General features: G+C 41.5%; 1 protein-coding gene across 2 annotated transcripts in view; it reads left to right on the top strand.

Annotated features, from left to right (window-relative positions):
- The window catches only part of cux2b (cut-like homeobox 2b), a 125,147-nt gene that overhangs the window by 28,318 nt on the left and 72,683 nt on the right, over positions 1 to 24,146 (top strand). For both annotated transcript variants that reach the window (XM_061818028.1, XM_061818029.1), the window contains exons 2-3: positions 20,311 to 20,421; positions 21,286 to 21,333. In XM_061818028.1, coding sequence (XP_061674012.1) covers positions 20,311 to 20,421; positions 21,286 to 21,333 — 159 coding nt within the window. The remainder of the gene's footprint in view (positions 1 to 20,310; positions 20,422 to 21,285; positions 21,334 to 24,146) is intronic.

Raw genomic sequence — 24,146 nt, 5'->3', positions numbered from 1 at the left:
GTTGAATAATTTTCTGAAAAATTATTTTTTTAATGCTATGTGCTATGAATCTGGAGCAATGGAGAGTGGAGTGGAGGATTTTAAATTCCATCTGCGGAGTGAGGGAACCGAGAGTAGGTAATGTGTTCTAATGTTCTCAGCCATACGCATTGTTTTCAGGGCTCATCGGTTTTACATCGATTCCCACTGAAGTGTTTAATTGCATCATGAATATGATCTAATTCCATCCTTTTCTCTGAAAGTGGAGCATGCTCTGCAAATGATGTACAGCCTTGACAGCCCCACATCAGGATGTATTTTATATGGAATGTAAATTATAGTGTTAAATTAGCCTGGAAAGATAACTAGCTGGCACGGAGGAATGGACTCAACAGTTTAATTTAGTGTCAAAGGGCCATGAAGGGATAAATCACCTCTCTCCCCTCTTGCTATACTATGCCATATTAGGTTTTAATCATTTTTGCTTTTCTTGTAATATCACTTTTCTCACCACTGCCCAAGGAGTTCTCGAGAAGTACAGTGCATTTCTTGTGGCATCAGTTGAATGATTATAAATGTTTCAATTTGAGCATATGTAGGACATTATTCACCTGTTTCATGTTGATTTTGGGCCAGTACGCTTTCACTGTTGTTCTCCATATGTGATCTTCACTGAATTCCTCTGACCAGTTTTACTTTTTTTGGTCACTGTAAAAGTACATAAAGATGTATTGTGCAGTCTGGTGTATGAAAGACACTTCATACTCTGGTACTGTAAAGCAATGAAGAGATATTGCTGTACGGTTTGGGTTTTCTTTTTTGAGTCTCCACACCATCTGTCTTTCCATCCATCCATCTCATTTCTAATCCTCTTCACAGTTGTAGCCTGTTCCAACTGAATCCGGTCAATCTGTGGGCAAGTGACCACACAATTATTAGGAATTAACCTCCCTGACCCCAAAAGGCAGAATTACCTGAGATAAAGCTCATCCTCAATGTGTTCTTCCTTGTATACTTTTGTCCTAGATAAAGACCAGATAGCCACAACCCTTGCTATGAATTGACATTCGATCTAATAGGAGGGCTGAAAGGCTAGGAGAAAAGCATTAAGGCTGAAATGACATATGTTGTTTGAGTACATGTCATACCTGGATAGTGATATTTGGACTGAAACCCACCACTTGCCACCACAAACTCCTTGTTGTTTGAATTTCTCTCACTTTACTACTGATTTTGACACCTCTCAGGAGGAAAAAGGCCCTTAAATCATCAAGTGGGGCTGTAGTTGTTTTCTTTGTTTTCATGTCCCAGGGTAAGCTTCTGGGAGGAATTGGTATGTTAAATGAGCTATGGGAGGTCTGCCGAGGTTTTTTTTTCTTTCTTTTCGGAGGGGTGAGTCAGTCACTCGAGAATCGCTGCGCAGCATTTGAGGCAGCTGTGTGAAGTCATTTTCCGGGAGTGCAAGCGGGAGAGGGGTGCGGATTAGGCAGTGCCTCTGAGCCGGAACAAGTCTGTCTGGGAAGGGATGAAGGCTGCAAACCATAGATCTAGTTCCTGCTCACACTGCTAGACAGCAGAGACATTTACAACACAGCCTGTTTGAATTAGGCCTATTTGCTCTCCTCGCTCTGAAACACACTACCAGGAAGGGATATTTTGACACATTCTTTCCCAAGATATTTTTAGCCCATCTCCAAAACCTGTTCATTTTTGTCGACATGAACACGAACACAGTTCAGAAACAGGTCCGCATATAAACCCTTGTAGGCAAATGGGAATTCTTTGTGCTATTCAAAACAATGCAGCACCTGTGGCCTTCGTGATTGCGTGCTTGAAACAACAACATTCTGAAGTGCACGTCTTTTTTAATGTGTGAAATGCTTTTGCCTTTAGTAATGCGATTGCCCTCAAGTTGAGGAAGGTTCATAAGGCCACTTGTAGCGGCTGGTTAGCTGATTTTTCTGTCCTATTTCCTCTCTCTATCATAAAAACACGTAATTCCAGCCTGTGCTTTCTCCAGAACTAAACAGAAGCCAGTGGCCAATGTCGGCACACAAAAATCTGACCCCAGAGCCGTGCACTGCAGGTCAGGCACCAAAATCGATGTGACTGACCCAGATAGAGAGACTGTCCTCCTTGCCTCAGCGATTAGCCACATTTTGTTTAGTTGGCTAACAACAGTTTTGGGAAGGCAGGTGAAGTTTCACTCAAACGTGAATTAGTCTCTCAATGCTACCTATCATAAGTAGTGATGTCCTTGGGAAGATTTGGGAAGACTTTCAAATCAATGTGTTAATAGTGTGCTTTGTTTTCTCTTCAATTCTACCTTTGGAGGATTTATAAAAGTACTTTCAAAAATCAATGGCTTTGCTACAGGTTTAAGACTTTGCTGGTTGGAAAGAATGATTGAGATGTTTGTGGAGCCCCACTTCATGCTCTGTCTGTTGTGCTTGTCACTCCTATCACAGCCCTCTGCACCCTCCAAGGCCAGTAATGAGTTGTATTACACGCTCTGTGGTGGGAATGTCTTGTGTTTCGAGGCTGTGTTCAATCTTCGTGCTATGAATAGAGGGAAAGGGGAATGCACTGTGTGTGTCTTGAGAGGCATTGAACTGAAACGAGGTGCACCGAGCGAAGCTGATGAGAGGAAGCGAGCATCGAGACAAACTTGTTGATGCTACGTTTGTAGGCTGTCATGCGGACAGCTATCTGATTGTATGTCTGCTGTTGCTCACTGGCTGCAAATGGGTAAAGTTCGAAGAAATGTTCCACTGAGCTTGGCCGGAATTGGTCTTGGTTGTCCACTTATAACATTTTTTTTTTCAAATGACCAAGATAACGTGTCTTGTATGGCAAGAAATCCGTTGTGGTCAGCTCATTCATCACTTGAGTCGTTTGTTGTGACCCGTCATAATAACTAGCCTGGCACGTAGCTGTGTGCTAAGTGATTTTAGGAGGCTCAGGTCTTATTCCCTTTTCTACGAATGTATTTTGTTCTATGTGGCAACGAAATCCATTTGCACTTAAAACATAGTCTATAATCTTCTGTTATTTTACATACAAATTGCATTCTGGGCGACGCATTCATCATTGCTCATATTCAGCCCACTCTTAAATGAAAAATGTTTCTGAGATGAATAATGGATCCCCTCTGTAGTATAATGGTGTGTGTCTTGAATATAGTTGAGTCCCTCCCTTGCTCTTTAAATTTCCTCTGCTTCCTTGGATAAGGTTTAAGAGAAGAAAATTCCCCTGTTTAACAAAGAGCACTACACAACTAAATGATGGAGTTTGACGCTCTCAAACCTCACGTCACTCGGAACATGAGACATGTGTTGTGAGAAAGTTCACCCTTATTTTGTCTTCACAGCTGTCGAATTTATTTTACTTTTCTTGCTAATTGAAGGTAAATAATCTGGGCAAATTAAAAAAAAAAAAATCTGTAAGGCTGCTGGTTGGATTGGCAGCGAGGTCAGAAAATGATTGATCACACCTTCTGTCTCATTATATTGGTCCAAGGATGTCAGGTATGAGTTTTCAAAAGATCATTTTAACAATATTTTACTCTCAGGTCATAGAGACAGTTTTAACACATTTTTTTAAATTGCAAACTCCACTTGGATACCAGAAAAACTGAAGGTATTTGACTGTGTGCATCACGAAGATCAGATATATATAGAGACAAACAGCCGCACTCACAATCACACCTAGAGGTAATTTAGAGTGTCCAATTAATGTTGCATGTTTTTGGGATGTTGGAGGAAACCGGAGTGCCCGAAGAAAACCCACGCAGGCACGGGGAGAACATACGAACTCCACAGAGTTTACCTTTTTTTCTTTGTTTGTTCCAAAATGGATGTGTAACCCAAGGTGGACTGATCAGAGTGCATTACTCCATACAGTTGGGTCCAGGATTGAACCAGGGACCTCAGAACTGTGAGGCCAACGCTAAACATTTTTAACATTTGGAAGGTGATAATAAACGGAGGTATGTGGAAAAATTAAATAAACTCGGCATAGAGGACCCATATTTAATGCCGAAGTCTATGTTTTTGCTGATAAGAAAGTGGACTGTTCAACTGCTTCCACTTATCTTGGATACCTGGATCTACACATGTATCTGGTGAGTATGTCGTTGAGATTGAAGAGTTTGAAAGCATAGAAAAGTCTGGATGAATACAAATACTTAGTTGTTGGATCTGTTCTCAATGGGTTGACGGCTCGTGAACGCGGAAGCGTATTCGGCTCCACATTAACCTTTGCTGAAATCCATCAGTCGTTTCAGCTGGTATTCAATACAGATACCAATATTTAAATAAATGACCTTTGGTTTTACACAAACTCTCCTTCATTAACTAAAATTGAAAAAAAAGGGGATGAAGTCACCTCCACGGAATGTACACAGAAGCGATTGTGGCCACACGTTTAGCTCCGTAAACCTCTCTGCTGCGACAGACAGTTTATTTTCTTCTTTTAAATATGCATTGTTCTCAATTGAGCCATCTTGGCATTATAAATACTTCTTGGTAATTTGAGATTGAGAAAAATAATTCCTACCTGAAATGAAGCGATTGCTACACAGGCGTGTATGTATTTTGGTTGGGCCATCCATCATGTTTAATTGCTGAAAACCATTGATATTTTCTAGTCTTTTCAGCTGGTATTCCATAAAATGATTTCTTTGAATATCTGTCTTTTCGGTTGTGACAACTAACAGCACAACAGGCCTCGGGCAATTTGAAAAATCCGCTTTGGTTCAACAGCTCCCGCAACGCAGAGCAGCTAGGTTTGACCGGCAAAATGGCACCGTGCAAACTGTGATATCACGTGCACAAGCTCTATACCGTAAACACATTACACTGTATTGTCAGTCTGCATCCTCTGTTGCAGAGAATCATGGTAGCTTTTAGGACTTTTCAGTGGCACTGTTAGGAGCCTGATGCGGGTCTTCAATCCCAACAGAAATGTTTTCCCCAGGAAACCCTGTATGTTCACTCCAATGCATGGCTGCCATGCAGCCTGCCACACTCCAACCAGCTGCTGGGGTAAAAGCATGCAGAAGCTCTGGCAGCACACTCTGTTGTGCTCTACTTGCTCCTGACGGTTCTAGTTGTCCCTGTAGTTTCCAAGTTTGTCCTGGGAGACATCCTGACACCTAGTTACAGATGGGAGGCATTGGACCGAGTAAGCCAGAGTCAAAATGTGATTTGGAATTCACATTTGAGATGAAATATGAAACAAATATGCCATGATATGTATGCTCTCCACAGTTTGCTCACCCAGCTGCTTCCTAGCTTAGTCCCCCTTGTCGTCATGAAAACCTTGCTGGGGTTAGCTCATAATCGTCTGTGATTTGACTCCATGTTTCTGTGACTGGGTGCTGTTCCCTAGAAGTGTTGTCTTCTCTCTCGTTGTGCTTGTTCAGTCCGAGTAGTAGCTTGTAGCCAAATGTTTATGTACTGTACTTGTTTTGATGATATGAGCCAGCACAATCAAGGGGCAGTACAGGACATACTTCTCTATAAATGAAGAAGGCACAAATCCCAGCCAGTTAAGTGTTCTTTGATTCCTTTGCAAATTTAATCTGCTGAAATTGATAAAAGTATGCTTGTTGGGGCTGGAACTCAAGAGCAAACCTGTTTGATGGGATAACGGACAACCAAATGGATGATCTGGGGCCGCATTCATCTTCCTTTAGGCAAATTGGGCCGCTAGCTCTCGACTAATTGATTGATCACACGACTTGCTGATACAAACCCTGCCCTGATTTATGGCGATAAATCGATTGATTGATATCGTTTTGTGACGCCAGCTAGGTGAGGTGATTTAGGCGAGAGGTGGGGGAAGGACACCTCCTAGTCAATCATCCATCTTGGTGCTGTCAGCCTTGTTGGTTAGTGTGATATTAAGAAATGCCTGCATGTCCCTGCTGACATTTCCAATGAGCAGACTGGCAATTACCTGCTCCAGATTAACCTCCACTTGTTCTCATAAGCACCACTGATGGTAAAAAATGGGTTGTGGCTGCAGTCGAGGAAGAAAAGATGATGTGTGACTTTTCCTGGTCTGCCGTTTGCATAGATCATTCGGGGGAACAACAAAAATCAATGGCAAATTCCACAGTGAATCAAAACAAATATCTCGAGCAATGTAAAGCAAGCCTGCTTGTTGAGTATTCCTACATTACTTTTAGGATCTCTTAAATGCTGATTTACAGTAAGATAGAGTCCAATCTCTCCACCCGCCCGCCTGCCTGTTCAGAATATGAAATGAAAGTTAAACACTAGATCTCCAGCGTGGGGAGGAGGGTTGTGATCGCGTGGGCAGTGTAGCATCAAATAGATTTTGTTTCCTCTCGTGTAAATGCCTAATGTGCGGCGAGTGCCCTGACACAGATGAATGTAAGGAATTTCCTGTAAAGACTTAACGGCCCTTTTGAGAGACAAGACTACAAACCGGTAGTGTGGAACATGCACCAGGAACCCCCCTAACAAACACACATTTGCATCTTCTTTGTTTGTTTATCAAGGTACTTTACTCTTCATCATACCTAAGAATACTTGGATTTTTTTTTTTTTTTAGGTCCAGATTTTTTTTCTACATGCTACTACCAAGTAGATCATTGAACTGCAAACAAAGTGTCCTGGTGACACCCTTATGGTTGAACATGGTGTGATGGACAATCTGTGATGAGAACAGAAGTCCCATAACAGAACATCACTCGAGTTCTGATTGAAGGGCACTGTTCCTCCCAATCGAACCCTTGCAGGTCTCACTGTTATTGCTCACATGAGCATTGAAGTACCACAGCAGAACGATGGTAGTCCCCAGCGGGAGCGCTTTCCATCACCCCCTCCAAGGACACCAGACCCATGTCCGAGCAAGGAAAACATTTTCTAGAATTATTTTTATCTTCATAGGTGTTTTTGGAGCTGTGCTTTGTTTAGTCTCTCATCTAGGACCTGTTTGTCTCGAGTGACCTTGCCAGGGATATAAGCCCCCAGAAACATAACATAGCTTCTAGGATCATTGGGACACACAAACCCCTCCACCATAATGAGGTGACTGCTCAAGGAGGGGCAGATACTTTCCTTTTAATCAAAACGTTTACCATGATGTGAAATAGGCATAGATGCCTTATTGGACTTATTATTCTTTCTTTCTTCCTTAAAAACTGCGTTAAGTCCAGAGAACTGTTAATTTTACAAGACATTATGCTGAGTCTGGAACACGCAACACTTTTTGTTAGAATTTTAAACCAAAGATGTCTGTTGTTCCTCTCCTCAATAAACATGTTGCCAATTTGAAAACCCATTTAATAAACTTATGCTTCAAGGCATTTAAATCAGGCTAGTTGTTGGAGTTTGTATTTTTTCAAATTTTGACAGCAATATTTTCCCTTTTACTCCAAATGAATATTGACTCCAAAAATCGGTTATTGGGCCTGGGAAAAAAAACAAACAAACAAACAAACCATATTGGTCCATCCCGAGTGTGAAATATTAACATTTCCTTGCCCACCCTCATTTTTTAATATACAATGTTTTCCTCTTCCACAGAACAGGGCACATTGTAAAACGATTCATGTATAAACTGCCCTTTTAAGTGTCTACTCCCATTCTGCTGCAGTGGTTACAGATCCTGGAGCCTTTGTGACAGGACTCAAAGCGCCGAGCTGCTTGTTGTCAGCACTGGTTTTATTCCCACTCTCACCGCTCTATTTAGATTCATTTTATTTTTGGTTCAAATGCTGTAAAATGAAAGCACCACAGAGAGAAGGAGGGTAAAGTAGCATTCCCTAGCTCTCAGACAGGTGGCCTCGGTTTCTTGTCGCCAGCCCCCAAGGGCCCTATAACTGAGTCTGAGTGAGAGGAGGGACCTCTCTTGGCGCTACACAGGTGGTGTGAAACGTGGCCGTCTCTCCTTACCTGAAATATTCAGGTTCTTCCAGCAGTGGAGCTTTGATCTCGTTGTAATCAACAGGGGAAAACTGAGAGAGTACAGGGGAGAAAACAACAAAAACAAGAGGAAGAGCAGCACACCTGAGAGTGAACAGATTGACATTTCTTAAGAGAGAATAAACAATGGCAGGTTCGCTGCGTTGCATTTCTCCAGCTCACCGTTTCTGGTGAAAGTGGGCCATCGCAGTGACAACTGCATATAGAGAGCATCCTGCCTCTCTTACCAACTGACCTGAATGGTGGAGCTTTAGAGAGAAACTAACCTCCATTTTGTGTTCACCACTTTAAAGAGAAATGGGAAAACAAACCTTGTCTTTTATTTAACTTCAAGTTATGCAGCATCCACACACTTTTTCAACGGTCCCCTCAAGCTACCAGGTCTTTTGTATAGCCTCGAGTTTGTGTTTTCAGTTGGTCTTTCACAACTTTATTTCTTGTTCTTAAAGGGCTTCATTTCGAATAGTCACATCAAAAATAGTATTGTGGGGACACAGATGTTAATTGGGGAACATTTCCATGTACAATATCCATTTCATTTAGAAGATACAGGATTCTGGAGCGTATTTGCCTCAGCTTAGAGAAAGGGAACAGTTAGACTTCACAATTATCAATGGGGTATTTACTATATGCCTTATTGTTGAGTTGTAAGAAATGCTTATGTACATGTGAATCAAGCATTAAAATTAAAGATGTGTTGACAAGCATGCAGTTGTCTGGTGTTTTGGATGCCACAGACTCTTTAAATGAAGCAGTTTACGACAAACAACGTCTGACTTCACTGGTCACAGCTTTTGTTGATAATACTCTCGCTCATACAAGTTTACTTCCTTTTGAAAGACATACCATGCTGTTTGAAGACAGTTTGAAATACAACGGATTCATTATTTCGCATGATTTTGCATGATAGCTGTCCCGAGTTTAATGAGGTGTCAAAATGAAATGAAATTTAAAATTGGGTAAGTCCCCATCATTTGTGTTTGAGTCAGTGTTTCTGCCACAGTGGGTAATTTTTGTAACAGTGTAGGTGATAAAGAGTCTAAGTTGCAATATTGTCAGCATCTTGTCAATATCATGTAATTTTCTTTTAGCTAAAAAAGCTATAAAAATGATGATTTAATGTGAAAAATGTTTTAAAAAAATTGTATTAACACTGAGAAAATTACTTAGTATTGGCACACGCGTCCAAAGTGGCCACTGTGCCACACCGTTCAGTCCTTTCAAATCTCCCGCTGGGGATTGAAATCACTGCAGCTTGTACTTAAGTTGCATAGCATTCATCAACTTGCAGTGCACTCAGAGTGAGTGTGGTTGGTGTTTACATGCCAGTTGTCTATGCCTCCCTTAAATGAAGAGAATAATTTAGAAGAGATTGACTTTACTTTGTCCAAGCAATAAGACGCCACAAAGTCAAGGCTCTTTAATTCCTGTATTTTATTGGTGCTGAAAATATACAGTAAGTCAATAGTGATTGACCTACAGTAGGTGGTGTGGTGCATCACAGTGGTTTTGTCTTTAGTGCTGAATCCTCCTCCGGGTCTTTCTATTTTGTCTGGAGGTATATGGGTTTGCATTGGTTCCTCTGCTTAGCTCTCATCACCAGCAGAAAAGTAGTTAATGCAAATTTTGCAATTTTTGCCCATGCGATAGTAGTGTGTATTCGAGTGGCTCGAGCCAAATTGACACAGAATGAAATTAAAGATGCAGAAGTCTGGGCTAAAGATATGACGTCATAGAAGTGCCCCAGTCTTTTTCTATGTAAAGCCTCGTCATTGGCTCGGGTTCTGAGCACCAGGTCATGGAAGCCTGCACCCCACACACAGAGTTTACCTTCAATCCATCCATCCATCCATCCATCCATCCATCCATCCATCCATCCATCCATCCATCCATCCATCCATCCATTTTCTTTGCTGCTTATCCTCACTAACGTCGGGGGGAGTGCTGGGGGCTATCCCAGCTGTCAACGGGCAGGAGGGAGGGTACACCATGCACTCTTTGCCAGCCAATCGCAGGGCACATCGAGACAAACAGCCACACTCACAATCACACCTAGCAGCAATTTAGAGTGTCCAATTAATTGTGCATGTTTTTGGGATGTGGGAGGAAACCTGAGTGCCTGGAGAAAACCCACACAGGCACAGGGAGAACATACGAACTCCACAGAGTTGACCTTTTTTTCTTTGTTTGTTCTAAAATGGATGTGTAACCCAAGGTGGACTAATCAGAGTGCATTATGGCTCTGTCATACAGCCACAAATGTTTGTGGGCTTTTCCACAAAGCCTTGACAACAAAAATTCTGTCCCCTCCGACCCCCTACCCCGGTGCCTTGGGGGGAGTAGATCGGTGGTGTGTTTGTGCCTGTAATGTTGAGGCCAGACTAGACTGCAATGATTGGAGCTATTGATTGTGACAGATTGATTTATTGATCAGTCCCCCTTCTAAAATTAGCTTGTGAGATCCACAGCTAATCTTGGGGAGCTATGGAAAATCTTGTCTGACAGAGGATGAGTGGCGATAAGGCTTGTATGAATGGAAACCACACAAATCTAAATCACACACTGGTACCTGCATGTGCAGATGCCAGCACACAAGTCTGCACAAGCAGCAGCTCAGCGCCTAACCCCTATTTTGTGCGAGAACCTACGTGTTGTGTATGTGTGCATTTCTGTGTTCCACGTTGGTGTGGTGGGGGTTGTGAAGCAGTACAGTCACCAGGCAGAACAGAGTGGATCTATAAATTGATGGAATTCAAAGCCTCCAGCATCGATTACCATTATAACAAACAGTAGCACACAGAATGTCTGATTATTTTTAGACAAAGATTCTGTGCTCTCAGCAGCAATTCTGCTGATGCTGTCACACTTTCCAACATCTGCCTATGATTGCAATTAGATACAAAAAGAAAAATAATACCCCATCTGCGTTTTCCTCTTCTCCTCCTACCCTTTTCCTCTTTAATTTGTGCTGTCCAAGCTGTGCGTACGATAGTGATTTTTAACTGAGCCCACCTCTGTGTAGTACCTAGCTAGATTTTTTTCTTCTTTTCTCTATCTCTCTCTCTCTCTCGCTTGTCAACATTTTCCACCGTGCTTTGTCTTTGTGAGAAGCCCCAAAAAAGCTTACTACTACAGATGTAATCAAGGCGAACCTACTTTAATGAATCACTGTCAAACGGTCTCTGTGCAATTCATTAGGGGATCTCATATTTTCCTTAAAACTCTTTCAGTTACAGACAAATGGTTTGTCCTTCATTTTAAACCTAGACTATTACTTGAGACAAAACCAAAATCCCATCATATCATCTGAAACCTTTTACACTTGGTACCATCTCTTGACATCATTAATCCATCGATCTTGATCTTTCTTAAGATTTCGAAGGAGTTGGCCTTAACAATATTTTTGGGGAGAGGTGGAGGGCACCACATACTGAATGCTTGGGCACATTTCTCTAAACTCGCACACTCCTATTGTAGTTTTGTCAGGTCATGTTATGGTTGCTTATGTGCCGATTAGGTTGATATTTGGACAGTTTCTGCAAGAAACAGCCTTCATTTTTAAGGCATAGGACATATGGCTCATTGTTAAGGTTATTACGCTCCTTCATGGTATGTAGTGATACGTTGCACTTGAAGCCCATTTCCAGACTTCCGATGGGCTACAGGTATATTTTACTAAAGCCAATAAGCTTCTGGCTTCTTGGTCTTTGTTTCAGAGTCAGAATTCACTGAGCTGTCCCCTTCCAGATTGACTTGAGGACACAAGCACTGAATCTGTGCGCACATTCCCTCTTTCCTGTCCCTTCAGCCCTGATGACAGCTTTCCTCTCCCAGGGGGACATTCATCAATTATGGCTGGATGTTTGACTGGCACAGGCTTAATGACAGGATCTCTGTATTGACCCGACTGCCACACATTCCAAATTTGGTCCCACGTGCCCTTTTTGAAACCTGTCAAACGATTAAACAGAAACTCCTATTTTTATGGCAAGTTGGATTAATTTTCCATCCTAAAAGACACTGGAAACATGTATGTGTGCGTTCAAACTATTCCATAAGATTGGGACCTGTAATCATTTAATTAATTGTTTAAATTGAAATTACCCAAGGAGCATAAAGGGTCACTGTCAGGGATGAGATAAAATATTTACAATCAATCTTAATTCCACATTTTGGTGTCATTATTCTCTTGAAAGCCACTACAAACCTTATTTTTTTTAGATGCATTATTTCTCAAGTTATTATAAGAGAATTGGGTAAATATGTATCAGGGATTATAAAAAGTAAACAAAAATAACTGGCAAATGCATTGCATAAAGTGCCACCAACATCTCTTCAGTTTAAATCAACAGGAGTTTTACCTGTTTCTCCTGCTGTTGTTTTTTAACATGGAATTAACACAAAAACAGTATTAATATAAAAATAAAGTGCAACCGACATCTCTGCAGGGTTAATGAGTAGTGGTGAACACAGTACTAAAAACGTGCTTGGCAGGATTACACGAGCATCATTTAGCAAGAGGAAGGGTAGAGTTTTAAAGTGTTTTTTTTTCTAGCAGTGGAGTCCAAGATCTTTTGGGTTTGTGTTGACATGTAGCCTGCAGCACACGATTGAGTAAAAAATGATAGTACTTATCGTTTGCTGTGATTGTTCTGAAATTGATGGACAAAACCAATATCTTTGTAATCTTTGAGTCATTAATCTGCAGCAAAAAACTTTTCTTTACCTTGCGCTGCTGATGTTTTGGGAACATTAAGTCCCTCTACAACTGCACTGTCAAATTGCCTTAGATGGTGGTTGGTGAAACACTGAGCGTACACACGCACACACCCATACAAACACACGCACACAGATGCTTGTGGATTTTGTTCCAATTCATTGTAATGTAAAGTTGTTATGGTGAACTTTTACTGCATGGTTAGTTTTTTTTTTCTGTCATCGGCTTAGATTAGTTTGAAAACTAAAACACTAAAAAACTTAAGTGCAAACGTGCAATCAACCATTTACTTTGTTAGCTGTCTAAATCAGGGGTGCACAATGTGTCAATCGTTGATCGCGAGGCAGTTTTGGTCGATCATGTGACGGCGTGCCAAAAAAAAAAAAAAAGATATCAGCCCATCATCCATCTCATTGCTTGATTCAGGTGTGGCAGATACGTCGATCGCATGCACATAAAGGTGCGTTCTAGCAAGCTGGCCTCCTATTTACGGTCTCTCTTTTGCTTTCTCCACAGTAGTCGCAGCGATGTTCCCCCCGTCGGTAGATTGCGAGAGGCTCGCAGCTTGAAAAGTAGATCTTGGGGTAAAAAAGTCCGGGCACCCTGGTCTAAATGTTGGCATATAAGTGCTTTATTGTTTTACTCACCCAGTTGACTGAGGGTTGCTTCATGCGGTGAAGGCTGAGGCTTGGAGCACATCAGATGCTCCTCCTTTGCACAATGTGGTCTCATTCCAAGTGTTGCATTGAGGCAACTGGTCATTAACAGGAACAAAGTTAAGACCCACTTTTGTTCGCCGCTGCCACCTTTGTGCTCAAGCACGTATCCGTGCATGTTCTTCTTTGTTGATTTTTTTTCCCTACTTCTTTTGCGGGGTCGGCGACTAGCCATCAAAACTGGGAGCCGAAATTTTAAAATTTGAACAATTCCAGGAGAACTAGAATGTTAGTTCTGGTTCCAATAGGTTCTCGATACCCAACCCTATTTTCAAGATTTTGAATCTCGACTCTGTATCTACAGATCCTTAAAGGTCAAGTGTCATCCCTATAAACATTCTACAATAGATATTGTAATGAAAAATACCTATATCATTATTCACTTAATAAATATGAGCGGAGAGCGAGTCATTCATGCTCAAAGTTGCAGAAGTGACATTCTACATCCAAGTGGTCGACATATTAGCTGCATCCCCTGCCCGTGACGTCACCCCAGATATTCGCCATTGAAAACACGCCGTGGCCCCTACTATGGGAGACGAACACACCCCTTCTGACATGGAAGCTCTTTTCGAAGAAGAGAACATCTCACAACTGTGTGAAGTGACCCGGGGAATATTACCCCATTATTACAAGCCGTATTTAGATGATATGCGGATCACGACCAAACCACCTCCCCACCTGATACATCTCAGCACGGTGGTGATAAAAACAACGCTGCCCGCAAGCAACGACGACGCCACGGCCAAACCGCCTCCCTGTCTGATTCACTTCCGCGGCGGAGATGAGCCACCGTGGCCTGGCGTTGCGACGAGTCACCCCGGCCAAGAAGGCCTGTGGAGGTCGTCCTTCAGCAGCTGCTGCACGGAAGCCTTCCGATGCGCACATCGACACATTTAGCACCCCCGAGTTACGGATTACGACCCCCCCCAAAAAAAAAAAAACATTATTATTTTTTTTTTTTAGTAGCTGTATACACACCTAACTGTCATTTGGAACCCACGAAGCTCTCGTCCTTTGCACCTGTGCAATCCATTTGTCACGACGAACCGGATCCTTTGGAAAAGTATGAAGAGCAAATCCATTCTCCCGAGTGTTCGAGCAATATCCAGCAATAAAACAAACCGGCATTTTGGCTAATATGAAGGAACAACAAGCTACCTTCCCACAGGTAAAACTATTTTAAATGGAGAGAGTGCTTGAGTGAGGTGTTGCCCTGTGTGTCACTTCCTGGTTCTTCTTGAAAACAAATCCTTCGAGAGGATTTTCATGTTTCAGTTACAAAAAGCCGTATACGTCAAAATCATGTTTTGTGGTTAAAAAAAACGGCTGGGTCCATACCAGCTGCTGTTATTTCATTAATAACATACTAACAATAATGCATTTCATGACAGTGGAGCTTTAAAATCAATGACTTGGACTCTGGTGCAAAAAACTGTGATTCAGACATTCCTAGTTTCCACACACTGCTGCCGATGTGTCGAAATGTCATAGATTAGCCATCTTAATCAAGTAATGCTGAACGTTATCATTGACGTAGTGGAAGAATCGTTCCACCCCAGATATTGATAACTTTTTCCCAAAGTCTGAGCAGTTACACTTAGAATCTCTCTGTTCTCCTCCTTGTGCTGTCAAGACAACACATTGAAATGGCCAATGAAAAAATGATTTATGTGGTTTTAAGATTTCTCTTGTCTGCTGTTCACCACTCCCTATTGTTTTGGAATGAGTAACAGCATTGTTGAATTTGGTAATTTGGTAGATTTGATCACTGTTGATTATTTCATGTAACAAAGTCCCAATCACTGTGGATAATGAATGAAACGTTCTGGGCAGATTGGCACTAAAGGAATCAATTTGTTGCACTGAGCATGACTGAGTCAAAAATCGAAAAGTCAATTTACAATTTTACTATTATGATTTGAAATTTGAATGCTACACATTATTCTCTTATTTCTATTGGAATGTATGGCATTTCCTCTGTGTGAATCAAAGAAATATCCTTAAAGCAATATCTTAATTAATACAATAGATATGCTTATATTATAACATACATACTATCACATAATCTCTGTTTTTGTATATTTACACTGCAATTCCTGACCCAGCCTACAGTCTTCCACAGAAAGTAGAGTGAAAGTTCTGCGTCACGTCTCTCCAGAAAGAAGTTTCATTTAATGGGCTACTACTGTATAATTGCTCCTCTTCCTTCTAATGATCTGCAAAACGATAGGCAGCATCACAATGAACCTTTCTGACCTGTCAATCACTCAGACAATAATAGCCAATCAGATAGCCGCATTGTCTTAACCCCTGGCTTGACACTCCCGTGTTGCCATGTTGTCCCACAAGCAATGCTAGTTGTCAGTAGTGTTAATCTTACGAATAAAATGGTCCTCAGATGCGCTTGGCGAACATGCAATTCTGATGAAAGATATCCTGCTAGGTTAGAAGGGACCTGGTTGATTCATTTTCCAAAGCCTAAAACACAGTTGACGAAGTGTCTACAATGGATTAAGTAAAGTATACCTAAATGTGGACAATATCAACAAACATAAGGCTGTATGTTCGAAGGTGAGTGAGGGAGAAGTATCTTCTCTGCTTTTGATTAAATTATTATCAGTGCTTTACACATTGCAGGAGAACAACTTTCATTTTTTTAGTGTATCACTAACCTGCTGAATGAAGCGTGTAATGTTTTATGCCGAAGAGTTGTGTTAGTGATACTAAATGAACAATGTCATGCAAGAGAAATGTCTATTTGCCCATTTGTATCACATCAGACTTTTAAGACAGAGCACTTGGTTCGATTACGAGCCAAGTCAAACTTTTTCATCTGGTGACTACGGTACTGACTGAGTTAATCACCATTGTTTAAATGCACTTGTAGAAAATCGAAAATAACTCAGGTATGAAGACTACAATGATATTACTCATGATCTTTCCAAGTAAAATTTACTCACCCTGCTTTACATGTGCAGTACAATTCCACTATTTTTATTCTGTTGGATTTCAATATGAAGTTTGCGAGACGTCAAACATTTTTCCATCAATCGCCAACATTTCGCCGTAACTCTGACATTGCTTCCTGCTCCGTCCAAAATCTTAATTCCGTGTACATATGAAATAGTTGAGACCTCTTTGTAGAACTCTCTTGGACAAGTCTGACGCATTTGGCAAAAAACATATATTATCTGGAATACGCAATAGAGAATCGACTTCAATCATGTTCTGTTCAGTCGACATTTTGGAACCTTGTGGGACATGGCTAAAGGGGCGGAGCTTAAGATTGCCATCGGAAAGGTACATTGCACTATTCTGACCAACCAGTGTGACTGTTTACCATTGTCGTCAATACAGCATCGTCACTAATACGCAGTACTAAGGCCACTGAAGCACTGATGGTTGAAAATCACCACACCATTATATCTGAAGTACTTATAAAATCCTCTCAGTCACTTCTCGAGGAATTTACATTTGGCAAGATTAGTTGCTTGGAGGCCATGAGAACCTAGTGGAGGCTGACTAGTGTCTGAAAGACTAGCTAATCTTCACGGAAGCTCATCCCAGATGGAATGTAATAACCAATAGAAACTGATAAACGTCTTGTCATCTTATCCTTTATGGGCTCAGTTTCCATCCTGTAATAATGGTACAGTTTTCCAGGACTGGCAAAAATCATATGAGTTTTTACAGCATACTCAAAGTGGAATGAGAGTAACCACAGTGAATAAACACGTATTGAATGTCTTCATCCTAATTAGGGATACAGTAATGCATTGCTATTCTGTATTGTGGTTCATTTATTCATTATTTTAGAGGTCTGTGTATTGCAGTTCCACACATGCAAACATCTGATCCTGCCATCTTTATAGGCTAATTAATTTCAATGTGGCAGCAATGACAGAATGTCAACCAGCTATATGGGGAACATCATGTGACTAACACGGAAAATGTTATAGCTAACGTCATGTGTGCTTGCTACTCTCAGGAGCATACAGTACTTAGGATTGATGACATGCGTGTTTGAAGCCGAAAATGTTGTTTATGGCTGATGTCTTTGGACAAAAGTTGAAAACATAAATGTCATTTATTTATATAGATTATATATATATATATATTATATATGTAAAAACTAACTAAGCCTAAACATTGGCTGTTATCATCTTTGGTTGTAGTTTAATAAATACATTGACAAAACCAACCTTAGCCACATGGAGACAGACAACAGTCACAGTCACAATCACACCTAGGAGCAATTTAGAGTGTCCAATTAATGTTGCATGCTTTTGGGATGTGGGAGGAAACCGGAGTGCCCGGAGGAAACACACGCAGGCACAGGGAGAACATGCAAACTCTACACAGGCATGTCTGGGATTGAACCCGGGACCTCAGAACTGTGAGTCCAACGCTTTTCAGCTGCCCCACCGTGCCGTTTATACATAGTATATTATGCATTTTGCTGACTACAATGTCAGGGCTGTCAGTATGAGGAAAGGTGTAAACAGTTAAGCCAGGAAATGACCTCTTCACTTCGTGTCCGCATGAGCTCCTGTTCACGTCACTCAAGCAGGGCATGTCCATGTCCTCTTGAAAGTGTCATTTATCACAAAGTTCCATTTATGAAAATGTATGTAGTAATGTAATAAACAATTGATCGTAGATTTAATTTACTCTGTTCGCTTTGTGTGACATAACACCAGCGATTGACTCTCATACAAAATCGCAGATTGCAGACACATTAATGCTGTGAGCAAATGAATACATTTGACAAGCTTTATTCTGTCTTGTGGAATTGAAGTATCTGAGGGTCAGATGCTTCGATTCCAGGGGACAGAATATAGATTCTGAGTCTTAACTCTGTCCATATTTTCCTGTATTACCATGAACACAACAAACTCCATTGACTGCTTGTCCTTCAGTCTTCTTTTGTGTCCTTTGGTGCTTCTGATGTCAAATGCAGTCCACTCTGGAGTGCTTGTTGACCTGCAGTTTGTTTCTAACAATTTCGCCATAAGAAATCGTGCACATAGATAAATACTGCCATTACACACACAAAATAAATGCTTGATGAACTTATGTCACATGCTACATTTTGTGAATCTGGACAGGCAAATTAGAAGACTCAGTAGATAAAAGTAGAGTCCCGAATGTACATCTTCAGGGTGATTATCCGGCGATACAGTCATCAGTTGATTCTGTGCCCTCATGATCATTGTGTGCTATAATAATGTAAACCACTAATAGCTAATGGCTAATGGCTAGTGAGATGGAACGCTCCTGTTGGACTTCTTTGTGTATATTTATCAAAAAGTGTTCAGAATTTTTCCTTTGACAGTCCAGATGTTTCATGGGCGACTGCGCTAGCCTCATAACATCCAATAATTTGCCTCTCAGTTAGCAGATTGTAGTTTCAATAGGTGTGACAACTGAACCATTGCAATGTTGATGTTATTTAAAAAAAACTGAAGTAATAGCTTCATTTTGGAATTTCACTTTGCTGCCAAACTACACTATTCTCTGCACTATGCACAATAAGTGTAGATTCACCATCAGAAGCGATTTACCAGTGTAAGCAGTAAAACCCACAAATTGGATTTGTACACAGTAGTTGCAAGGGGCCTAAAAGAAACAAATAAACCCAAAACTAATTCCACAAATTGTAAAAGTGACTGAGTAAAATACAGTAGTGCGATTATACAGTGGTAGTGCAGAGTTTATTCCTCTAAGTTGCTCAATGACTTGTCAGTCCAGGGACTTGAACCAGTAGCCCTTCAATTAACAGCACTGACCGACAGTCTGCCACCATCCCAGGAGGCCGCTGAGGTTGAAGTCTCTTACTGTCCTTTTCTTCTCTTTTTCCTTGTGTGATGATTTATTAAAATTGCCTTTAAGTAAGACTGCAGATGTATTAATTAAAAGACTGTCAATTTATTTTCCCAGGTTCAGATATAATTTCGGTGTTAATGGAATCCCGTACTTTTCTGTTGTACCCCAGGAGTAACAAGAAAAGCGCCTCATCAGTTAAAAATGAAGAAGTGGTGAACATACAGCTGTCCGTTCACTCAATACTTAGTATTGGAGAGTAGACTTAAGAATTGGCTTTTTTTTTTTTTATACTTTGCTGAAAGAGTCGGGAATTGGATGACTGATCGATAATATTGGATTTGCGGATGGTGTCGGGGGCAGCCGAGTCCAGCATGAATGCAAGGTTCTGATGAAGGGCTTGCTGCACAGACAGCTCTGAATAGTGGATCAGACATGCTGCCTGGGTGGAGCTCTCATTTCCTATAACACTGACATGTAAACAACCAATGTGCGAATACAATAATGAAATATCTATTCCAAGGGCAGTCGTAGCTAAAGGGTAAGTTGGTAACGCTAAGGGAGGGGCTACCAAGTATTGAAAATCTCTTCACAATCAATATAAAGATTGGTGGGTGCAAGATGAATACAGAGCTGGCATATAATTAAGCATAGTGTGTTTGTGTATTGTTTGAATTACATTAGGTCTTGTCTGAGCTTTGAAGCGGTCCTTCAGTGGAGGGTAAAGCTCTATTTATTTTTAAAGGTATTTGTCAGGTTATTGTTTCTACACATGACTCAACCACCCACCCCATGTACCGCCCTCCCCTTCTGCCAACCCCCCCATCCCTCACTGGCGCTTGCTCTATAGCGGTATATTGATTATTTCAAATAGTGATTATCTAAAAGGCCTTGTGCTACTGTAGGCATTGGATTTATTTCGGTTAATTATTTATGGGGAAGGGCTTCCTGTAAGTATTGGTGCTCATTATTACAATAGTAATATTCGCTCTCTTTCCATATTGCATTGTAGATTTATGCACGCTCTTTACTCGATAAGGTTTGGCAGCCCAAATTGTCCTCCCGTTCCATTTTGTTCCACTCACCATTGCACTTGTCTTTTGTCTTTTTGCAGAGGGAGCTAAACTCTGTAGCATCTGAACTGGCAGGTCGACAAGAGGAGAGTGAACACTCTCATAAGCATCTGCTAGAACTGAGCAGGGAATTCAGGAGAAATGTACCTGAGGTGAGGCACGCACCAAAGTGACATTCCCCCCCCCCCACTTGTTTTTTTTTGTGTGCAGGGAGTTATTTTCCTTTTGTAAAAGCTGCATCCATACAGCATATACTAGCACTTAGCAATGCTTGTGAGCAGTGAGGGTCAAGCCAACCTCCATATTGTCCTCCTCGTCCATGGCTAAAATTGCATTAGTTTATTTTTCTACCAGGCAGAAACCACATTTACACTCTAAAGAAATTGTGTATCTTTAACCCCTAAGTTTTTCTTTTTAAACACTGAAGTATGAAATGATAAAGTAAGATCTGCTTTACCTTTCTGTATCAATTTGTACATCGCAGTGAAAATGTGTAAGGTGATATCATTCACCTCACTTTTGTAATATTTTGGAAGTAAGATGCAGTAAATTTGACCTTCGAAACGATAACAATACCTAGGTTTAGACGGTCAAGATTTTAATAATCTTTTTAATGATCTAGTGAAGTCTGGGCTCAAACCAAAGTGAATATTTTTATGTTTTCTTATTTCTTTTGGCTTTTCAATAAATTAACCTTGCGGCCATATGCTGTGGCTTCAATCCAACACATGCGCCGTTTCCAGCCGAAATATGCAGTGTAGCGAGTGCTGTAATCTTGTCTGTAAAATACAGGCATTTAAGACGGGATCAGGCTGTCATCACTGGCAGCCCAATCCCCTTACCTGGGGCTGTGGGAGCTCACACAGTCTGGATCATGAGGTTTCACGCTACTGGAAAGCCCCACTTTTGAAACATGCCTGCTGAAACCTTGTCGGTTTAGTCAGAAATACACACACAACGCTCATGAACAACAAATCTACTATAATGCACGACGTTTAATTTTTCTCTGTACATAGGAAGTCCGGGAGATGGTGGCACCAGTTCTCAAGAGCTTCCAAGCCCAGGTGCGTTCTAGACCTTTGCATTTTTAAAAAGAACTTTGTTCCTGGAGAAACGCATTGCTTATTCAATCTCCACTAAACACCATCGTCACAGAGACGACTGTGCTTCTATCAAGAAGGACTTGTCTAATAAGTGGGATGGAGGGATCCGCGGCATACTTTTCATCTTACTGCTCATTGGGTGCTTATTGACTGATGCCTTTTCTGTGAAAGTGAAGTAGCATCTATCTGCCATTAGATGCTCAGATATCTTGCGTCTCATATTTTCTTGCCGAGACAAGCCCTCATTTCCTGTTGTGATTGTGCATTCACTGTGCCCCCTGTCTGACTGTGCCATATTGAAAAAGTCATCTGATACCCTCCCATGTTCCATGCTCCAGCCATTAAAACAAGGTCATAAATCACATTTGTCCGCTGCGTTACGCTTTGCAGACCAGACACTTATGGAAATGATACCACAAATATGTTTCCAGCCTACTTGTACCCTCAAAACTCCAGCTGGTTGATAACCTGAAAGCCCCATCACTCCTCAGTATGAGAACATGTTGCGTGGATGGTTGGCCTCTCTTGGAAGTTATTATTGGCAGTTTCTTTTTAATTCTTCATTATTGACTATGTCCAAGCCACCCACGTTCCCTGGCAACAGCTATCTCATGTTCAATACGATATTCTGCAATTTGTAATGTTGGCTGATTTGTTTGCTAATTCAATTACTCCATCTGTAAAGTTGCACAAATATCAGAAGCAGCCTTCCATATCTTTATTGTGGAAACAGGAACCCAGAGGATTAATTTAAGCACCATTGATGTCTGACAACTGGGAGCCGAGAGATGTTCCATAGTAGATAAAATAGATGGCTGATAATGAGGCATTATTTCCCCCGCACCCCTCCCCTCTTTTAGTACCTTAATGCCTCTCTTGTCTAACTTCCACTTGCTTATACTCTGTGTGTTGACAGAAGCAGCTTCAGCTATTATTTTGACTCTGAGGTGGTGTCATGAGCTTCTCTCGTACCATAATATAATCCTCTAGTGTCGTCTGATGCCCCTTGACCTTATCGGTAATGTCAAACAGCTTGCAGAGGCTTGTGAACTTTACCCAGCAGTAGTCTGCGACCTCGCCGTAAGCTCTGGGACCTGGACCTGCTGCTGCAGGGGCAGAGTGCGGCAACAGGGTGGAGCTGGATGGGCTTGTTTGTGTCTGTGGTTTGGGAGAGACCGATGCTCTCTGCAGCTGCACGGTACAGGTGGTCCAGGACATAAAAGTCCTGGAGTGTTTGTGAAACTGCATCTAGAACTGGGCCCTGGCTTCTACACCCTCCACCCTTCAACGCATCCCAGAGGAGCGCCTTGTGGTATTTGGACCCTCATCATGCCACTTCTAAAGGAAAAGTCAACTCCTTTGAAGTGTTTGGGACATGACAGGTTTCTCTCTCTTTTCTTATTCATTTCAGCGTTCCCCACCCACTTTCTCTCTCTGCTCGTGTCCAATCTTGCCGTCTAATTATCGCTAACTAGGCGACTGATTAGAAACCCGACCTAGTTTTTCCGTGGAGTTCTGTGGAGGAGGAGAAAGGGTTAATCCCAGAGCTGGTGACTGTCATTGGTCGCTTCCCTCCTTTTTCTCCTCTTTTCGTTCTGCTATTCTTTCTTTCCCTAGAAGTTTGCTAATGAGGTCCCGTCAGAGCTGAGGAGAGGTGTTAATTTGGCCTTGTGAAGTAGGAAGGAGATTAAGGACAGTGAGGAGCTGAGTTTACGGCTTAAAATACACCGCTGTTCTTATTAATCCACAGGGCCCTCGGAGACCGACGTTTTTGGATTTATAATGAACACTGTTTTATAATTAAGGTAAGTTTAATAAAAATTTACAGAGAAGAAGCGTACACGGTGCTCGTCTCACTAGTCTTAGAGGCGCGCCTGTGGGATATGACAGATATTTCTCAAATAACCAATGGCTGGAGAGTCGAGCCCGGTGACTCTGCTCACCACACAACTTTGACGCCAGTGCTGCTGTAGGAGTGCACAAAGAGCTCTCTCACCCAAAACTCACCAAGAACGTACGGGCTTCTCAATGCAATTTACACCTCCCTCACTTGAGAGTGTAAACTCCCCTCCGAAAAGACCTTCGTTAGGTATAGAAACGAAACAATGGCACATTTCTCTTATGTTGGCCTCTTGTTTTCACCAACAATATGAATATCAGCCCCGTATGAACAAATGTTTCATTTTTCTCCTGTCCTGTTGATTTCATTAGGCACTCAGAGAAAGACAGCCATATACGGGCCCCTAATTAAAGAAACTTACTGTACAATGATAATTCTTGTGGAGTAATTTAGAGCTCACAATGAGAGTTGTGCAGATGGAGAGTCTGATAAATAGTTTGTAACATGTAATTAGCAGCTCTATTGGTTACATACCATTAACCCCTTAGGCTCAGGAATCATTATAAGCCCTCATTATCTACTGGCAAGGTACACTGGAGCTGAGTACACATCAAAAACATCAAAGCGCTATTAAAGCTCGACGACCGAGGGTGGGGGCCAGTGGACACCTGTTGATGAGTCTAACTGTGCCATTTCTTCCCCTGGGGTTGGGGAGTGATGGGGGGAAGGACAATGTTGTTTCATATTTTGTTGCTGCTTGTTTTCAACGTGAGCCACTTAAAAACTTCCGTAAATGGCTTTTTCCTCTAACTTATGTTTATGGGCAGGAGAGAACACCCAAATTTTATTTTGCAGACTTTTCCAGAAAAAAACAAGGACAGGAGTCAGCAAGCATCCTCATCATATTTAGTCTAGCAATGTTTGGCATACAGGT

This window comes from Syngnathoides biaculeatus, chromosome 4, assembly GCF_019802595.1.
Source record: "Syngnathoides biaculeatus isolate LvHL_M chromosome 4, ASM1980259v1, whole genome shotgun sequence".
NCBI lineage: Eukaryota > Metazoa > Chordata > Actinopteri > Syngnathiformes > Syngnathidae > Syngnathoides > Syngnathoides biaculeatus.
This window is presented reverse-complemented; position numbering and strand designations above follow the sequence as displayed.